The 7,430-nt window shown below is 42.9% G+C and overlaps 1 protein-coding gene across 1 annotated transcript; it reads left to right on the top strand.

The window, feature by feature from the left end:
• Positions 1 to 4,533: 4,533 nt before the first annotated feature.
• Positions 4,534 to 7,074, top strand: LOC135972233 (uncharacterized). Its single transcript, XM_065549408.1, has 2 exons — positions 4,534 to 5,510; positions 6,505 to 7,074. The coding sequence occupies exons 1-2, from the start codon at positions 4,934 to 4,936 to the stop codon at positions 6,978 to 6,980; spliced, it is 1,053 nt and encodes a 350-aa protein (XP_065405480.1). The 5' UTR covers positions 4,534 to 4,933; the 3' UTR covers positions 6,981 to 7,074.
• The last annotated feature ends 356 nt before the right edge of the window (positions 7,075 to 7,430 follow it).

Here is a 7,430-nt window from a genome sequence, read left to right as displayed (position 1 = left end):
GCTCTGCATTTTAATTGAATTTTACATGAAGCTTCTTAAACATTTTGAATCCTTATTTACATTACATACAACAATAGTTTAGTTATATATTATAGACTTATAGAAAGAGACCTTCTAAAAAGGTTAAAATGTATTACTGGCACGCGAAACCTTAAATTAGAGTAAATAAATGAAGACCCGGCACCCCACTTCTGAAAGGTTGCCGATCCCTGGTCTATTACATGATACTGTAGTACTATATATGAGTGAGCAGCATGATTATTTAAAATTATTTGTATGCAGAAGCAGATTTTAGGTTACTTGTCCTGTAATCTAATATAAATATCAATCCTGCAAAGAGATGCTTCTATGTAAATAGGTAGTTACTTTGGGTCCTTTCCAGAAAGAGATCCAATTCTCATTTATGTTCATTTATAGTTTAACCCACAGCAGTGGAAAGGGGTCTTAGTGTATATGAGAATCAGGATCTATCCTTCTATAATGCACTACAGCAGGAGTTCAAAGACTAAAAGTACAAAAACACAAAATAGCCAAGCAAAAAGAAAAACTATTTTTTATATTTAGTGTTTCTGTTGAATTTTAAATGCTGCTCCAATATCCTTCCATGCTTTAGTTACATAAATAGTCCAAATAATTATTTGAAAATAATTCATAAATAGCCAAGTTAAATGACTGGGTGATTTTAAAATATCTTTTCCAGATTTGAAATAGTAAAGTAAGAAAGAATGAGAATGTACAAGCAAGTAGAAGTAGTGGTGGCAACTATTTAAAACAATAAAATAATGACATGGACTTAAAGAAAAGCCTATACAGTGTTACTCCTTTTGGCCTGAGCATTAGCTGAATTTGTGGGTCTTGTGGGTTTTTTCAGTTGGGATGAGAAACTGATGATGACATTAAGTATTTCTTTGCTACAATCCTGTTTATTTGCAAAGAACCTACAAAGTTCTGTTTCCTTCACACTAGGAATCAAACAGCCTGGAGTTTCTTTGCTCACAATTCCAAGCCTCTTTCCAGACAGCACTCTATCTAAAAGCTCTCTCTCATCTTTTTCTCAGGATCACACTACAACTGCCTCGCTGGCTGGCTGACGGGCTTCCTTGTTGCTTTTTCTGTATGCTTCTGTGGTGTTTCTGCTGTTTTCCTCCTAGAAAGAGACACAAAGGTGTAAACAAATCAATTTCCTCATTCCTATATTTGTAATTAAACTCCTGGAAACCCTTTGGAATGCATGGGCCATCCACTGCCCAGGCTTGCATGCAGTCTAGTCCTTGGTGATGATTAAACAAAGGAGCATTTATTTGTTCTCTCATTTATCCTGAATAGAAGACAGCTGTCACACCCAATAGTTTCAGTAAGATGGTGCAATTGTCCATCCCCCAGAAAAACAGAAGAGGAGATCATGTATAAAACCCAAACAAAGACTTTTCCATAATGCTGAACTGCAGATGTCTATGTTGGAAAAATGGATCCAAAATACAATTAACAACAACAAGCAAAAGAGGATTCAAATTAAAAAATGTAGATAAACTCTCCCCCGAGTTAGAACTGCTTTGTGTCATGTTACTAGTGTAAAGCAGCTAAGAAACCAACATGGCCAATTATGTAAATTAGGGCTGTCCGCCCATGGCTGGCTATTGATCTGGGGAGAACAATGATGACTTAAAATCCACCTTTGAAACCTTCCAATTTCTCCTTCTGAGTTGCACTGTGCACTCTTCAGCTGCAGTCAAAGATCAGGGCTATTATGTTTATATAGTAGAGGAGAGAGCCAGTTATTATGATGTCTTCCACCCCACCATGTAACTTTACCTCTGCCCCATTTCATTGCCACCATAAGGAATGCCTCAAGGAGATTTTGAGGTCAGACTCCTCTTTAAGATATTTGAAGGTCAGTGGGTAGGGTGAAGAACAGTAATGTTGGGGCAATACAGAAGAAGTTTTATGAATTGCAAACATGTTTCTTATTCCATTGAGGGTGGAACCCACCTCCCAAAGTAGACCGGGGTGGGGAAGAAGCAGCAGAAAACCTGGAATGAAAATGTCACTGAGTGAAGCTTGGTTTATACCACATACATTTGCTGCATGTGCTCATTCAAATATAAAGTGAAGTTGCATCAGCCTTCCTCAAATTTTCATCCTGATAACAGTTATGTTCCTCCAATCAAGGAAGAGAAAACTATCATGTGATTCATGTGACCAATTGCAGCTAACCAACAGTGTGAATTTTGCATATCAGATACTAAATATTTTCAGAGTAAAACAACTGTAAACATGGCTCAATAAATTTGAATTATGAATACATCAGAGGAAATTAGGAGCTGCACCAAAATATTCCACAAGCAAAAAAAAGAGGCTAAATTTATTTGGTGAATTATTTGCTTTATATTATTTGCTCTGCTCTATTATTTGTCACACATTTTCAAATAGTAATGTGTATAAATTCTGAAGGAGAAAACACAAATGTGTCATTACTTTGAGAGCTTGTAACCATGTCATATTCACCATATGTATTTTTATTCAACAGCTGCAATTACATCATGAAACTTAATTTGTTCTACACATGAAATATCAAATGATATTTTTGGTTGCCTGGTGACACTGCTTTCTTATTTTACATATCACACAATGTCTTGTATGATACATATTCCAAATGTAGCTTTCTTTTAATTATTATGCACTACCAGGGGATTTACGCTAATTGGTCACATGACTGATGATCAAATGATGGATGGGAGGGTGAGAAGTAGTAGTGCTCCTCTTCTGGTCATTTTTTTACTTTATATCTCCTATTTTCTCATGTTTTTATATATGACAGAGATGCCCAGAGCTTTGGATGGGTGCTTTTTTATTTGGAGTTTGCATCAGACTGAAATCCAAATAAATATATTTATATATAAGGGTTAGTGCATTGTATACTCTGAATTTTTAGATGCCTTAATAAAAAGAATGAGTCTGTGAAAGTTGGGGCATGCTTTGGGGTTCAAAAGTTGGGATTATTATTTTTTTAAAGAAGCTCATTCTGTGCAACATATATAAAGGAGAGCCAGACCAGAAAAATGCTTTTTAGCATTTTGCACATCAGCAGTTACCCAGCATCAATTTGATTCTTTCCTCCACATGTTGAAACACAGCTCAGAGCATTAAACCCATTCTCCAGTGATTGGGACTAAAGTAGGTTAGTAGAGTGGGTTGCTAGGAGACTGGTGTCAGCGTCATCTATGACCTTGCAGGGTAAAAAGAAATTGTATAGATTTATCGAGCTCTGTGACACATTGTCTAAGTCCTCTGCTCTGGCTGTCTTACTCCATTTCTATCTGCCTCAGCTCACACACACACACGCACACGCACACGCACACGCACCCTAGCCACACACAAGAAGATGCAACTCCTCTTCTCAATCCCCCCTAATGCCTCAACATTATTACTTTGTTTCATTTAACTCCAGTATATTCTCTGAGCTAACAAGCCGCTGCAAAAGCAGCATCAGCAAAACTTCATCCTTTTAAAAGCCTGCTTCTTCATACTGTTGCTGTAAGAAATATAGGAATCAGTTCTACTGGGAACAACATTATGAAAAATGTATAAACATCACAAAGTAATTTTGCTGTCACATCCAAAATGTTTTCTCAAAGTTGCACACACCGTTTTTACAGCTGAAGTGGCTTAAGGTTAACCAATCACATACTATAGGGAGCTCTCGCATTTTTTGTCATCTTTCTGGCTTTTTGGAAACAGCTGAAGTTATCAAATACCAAAAAAATATATATATAGTACTTACACAAAAAAATGAATGTTTAAAATTCCTCCTCAGATGTGCAAACCTTTTTGTTAAGAAATTCTCGTCTTGTCACGCAGATTCAGATGCTTACTGCTAAATGTTATTCTTTGTATTTTTTTAAAAATGATGGATAATAAAATCCATGGAGGGTTGTTTTTGTGAGATATTAGTAGTTACACTTGGCAAAATGATTGCAAATAAGAATTTTTATTGAAATTTATTATTTTATGTTTTTAGATTTATTAAAGGAGCCCTTGCATAGCTCAAACCACACGTGTTATTTTTTGTAATAGATAGAAATACATATACAGTAAACATAACTTCTTTTAGGAAGGAAAGGACTACCTCCTATAAGTAAACAATTCCCCATATCCGTTCATTCCAACTCTCTAGGCAAGTCCCTAGTGAAAAAGGTAAAACCCTGCACTGTTACATAAAGGCCAATAAACTCTGGTTGTATCTAGGGTGACCAGATGTCCTGATTTTATCGGGACAGTCCCGATATTTCAGGCTTTTTCTTAAATAGGTGCCTATTACCCCCCACCCCCATCCCAATTTTTCACACTTGTTATCGGGTCACCCTAGTTGCATCAGACCAGCTGAGAAGGGAGTTCCAGAATTAAAGGCCCCTCACTGAGAACTTGTCTACACCAGGATGTTAAATTGGATTAATGTTTGTTAGTTCTCCTTAAAGTGCCTTGAATCCCCACACAGCCTTTTTTGAAGGAAATTATTTGGCATCGGAGATCACAATAAGGCCTGGTCTACACTAGGCGTTTATGTCGAAGTTAGCGCCGTTAAATCGAATTAACCCTGCACCCGTCCACACTGCGATGCTATTTAGTTCGACATAGAGGTCTCTTTAATTCGACTTCTGTACTCCTCCCCGACGAGGGGAGTAGCGCTAAATTCGACATGGCCATGTCGAATTAGGCTAGGTGTGGATGGAAATCGACGCTAATAGCTCCGGGAGCTATCCCACAGTGCACCACTCTGTTGACGCTCTGGACAGCAGTGCGAGCTCGGATGCTCTGACCAGCCACACAGGAAAAGCCCCGGGAAAATTTGAATTTGAATTCCTTTTCCTGTCTGGCCAGTTTGAATCTCATTTCCTGTCTGGACATCGTGGCGAGCACAGCAGCACTGGCAACGATGCAGAGCTCTCCAGCAGTGATGGCCATGCAGTCTGGGAATAGAAAGAGAGCCCCAGCATGGACTGATCGTGAAGTCTTGGATCTCATCGCTGTGTGGGGCGATGAGTCCGTGCTTTCCGAGCTGCGATCCAAAAGAAGGAATGCAAAGATCTACGAGAAGATCTCTAAAGACATGGCAGAGAGAGGATACAGCCGGGATGCAACGCAGTGCCGCGTGAAAATCAAGGAGCTGAGACAAGGCTACCAGAAGACCAAAGAGGCAAACGGACGCTCCGGATCCCATCCCCAGACATCCCGTTTCTACGAGGCACTGCATTCCATCCTCGGTGCTGCCGCCACCACTACCCCACCAGTGACCGTGGACTCTGAGGATGGGATACTGTCCACGGCCGGTTCCTCAGACATGTTAGGGGACGGGGAAGATGAGGAAGGAGATGAGGAGGGCGAGGCAGTTGGCAGCTCTCACAACGCTGATTTCCCCGACAGCCAGGATCTCTTCATCACCCTTACAGAGATCCCCTACGAAGCGTCCCCAGCCATTACCCCGGACACAGAATCTGGTGAAGGATCAGCCAGTAAGTGTTGTAAACATCTAAACATTTATTTTTAACAAAACAGGAATATTAACAATTAAAAGAATGGGTTGTTCATGATTAGTGTGCCCTAGGCGCTTAACGGTTTAGTAAGGGGCAGTGCAAGTTTTGAAAAGAAATCTAGCAATGTCCGGTTTTCAGTGATTGTCCTGCACAAGCCGCTCTACTGTGTATTCCCTGCTACTGCAGCTACAGTAAAATGCGGTCTATATGTGCGGGGATAGAGCAGTAATCCTCCTGGGACATCTCGATGAAGCTCTCCTGGAGGTAACTTGAAAGCCGTTGCATGAGGTTCTTGGGGAGAGCGGCCTTATTGGGTCCTCCGAAGTACGACACGTTGCCGCGCCACGAGATTATCAGGTACTCGGGGATCATTGCTCTGCACAGCAGGGCGGCATACGGCCCTGGTCTTTGGAGGCTTTCCCGGAGCATTCTCTCTTTGTCGCTCTCGGAGATCCTCATCAGGGTGATGTCGGCCATGGTGACCTGCTTTTAATTAGGTAGGGGAATGTTAGTGTTGGGACTGCTTTCCCGTTCCTTTACAGAACTGTCACCGCTGGTTTGCAGCCACGCGGTGGAGGCGGGAGAGGGGCAGCTGAAAGGGATCATTCCCGGGGACAGCCGCGAGGGGGTGGGACAGGGGCAGAGTTCCCGCTTGCCGGATTGCTGGCAGCAGGGACTGACATTGATTTAAATGTGAAATGAGGCCAGTGGTAATATAAAAGTTTTAAACTGCCACAAGTGTACGGCTTACCATGTCTGCCTGCAACAGAAATTCCGTTGTGCTGCCTCGCTTCTCAAATGTGCTGTTCAAGACCCCAGGCACAGAATGCGAAGGCCGAGAATTCGACCTTGTGCTGAGTGCGCATGTGAAAGGTGCTGTGCATGGTCTTGTTCACAGAGAAAGACTATGTTCTTTGTTCACAACTACATTTATCTTTCAGAGGAATTCACTCCCTTTTTCCCATTTCCACAGCCCCGTCTGCGACTGTCTCACAACCTAGCCTGGAATCACACTCCCAGAGGCTAGCGCGGATTAGGCGTAGGAAGAAGAGGACACGGGAGGACATGTTCTCTGAGCTTATGGCCTCTTCCCAAGCCCAGGCAGCACAGCAGACCCAGTGGCGGGAGAACTTGACCCGAATGCACCAAGCCAACATGGATCGGGAGGAGAGGTGGCGGCAGGAAGACCAGCAGGCGACTCAAACGCTGCTTGGACTACTGAGGGAGCAAACGGACACGCTCCGGCGCCTTGTGGATGTTCTGCAGGAACGGAGGCAGGAGGACAGAGCCCCGCTGCAGTCCATCTCTAACCGCCCTCCCCCGCCACCAAGTCCCATACCCACCTCACCCAAAGTGCAAAGAAGGAGAGGCGGCAGAGTCCCTGCTAACTCTCACTCCACCCCTGCAGAGAGCTCTAGTAGCAGAAGGCTCTCATTTCCCAAAATTTGAAAAGTTCTTTCCTTCCCGCCTGACACAAGCCCACGTCCAAGTTTCACCTCCCAATGCCATGTGTAGTTGATAATAAAAAATTCGTTTCTGTTAACTACTGTTTCAATCATGTTCTTTTGGAGGAGGAGGGGAAAGGGGGTTGGAAATTGGACAGGACAGTCTCCTTTGGCAGGGTACATAGTCGGGGGCAGGCACAGCAGCAGGGCACATACACAGTGCAGTGATGCAGTGACTAGTTGCCCCGGTTAGTCTGGGAGGTTGTTTTGATGTAATGTTGGGGGGGGTGGGTTGCTCTGTGACTTTGTGGCGGGGGAGGGCAGTTACAGATCTTAAGCGCCGGTCCTTAGACAGGATCACAGAGCCACACAGCATGGGATCTGTAACCGTCCTCCCCCTGCCACAAAGTCAAATAGACCTCCCATACACACAGTCCCGATCAGGAGGGGTGAC

Source organism: Chrysemys picta, chromosome 6, assembly GCF_011386835.1.
Source record: "Chrysemys picta bellii isolate R12L10 chromosome 6, ASM1138683v2, whole genome shotgun sequence".
Classification (NCBI taxonomy): Eukaryota; Metazoa; Chordata; order Testudines; family Emydidae; genus Chrysemys; species Chrysemys picta.
Note: the sequence above shows the minus strand (reverse complement) of the source record. Positions and strands in the feature narration are given on the sequence as shown.

Coding starts and splice junctions, on each gene's coding strand:
- LOC135972233 (XM_065549408.1), top strand. CDS start 4,934: ATGCAGAGCTCTCCAGCAGTGATGGCCATGCAGTCTGGGAATAGAAAG. Junction 5,511..6,504: donor ATCTGGTGAAGGATCAGCCA/GTAAGTGTTGTA, acceptor CCATTTCCACAG/CCCCGTCTGCGACTGTCTCA.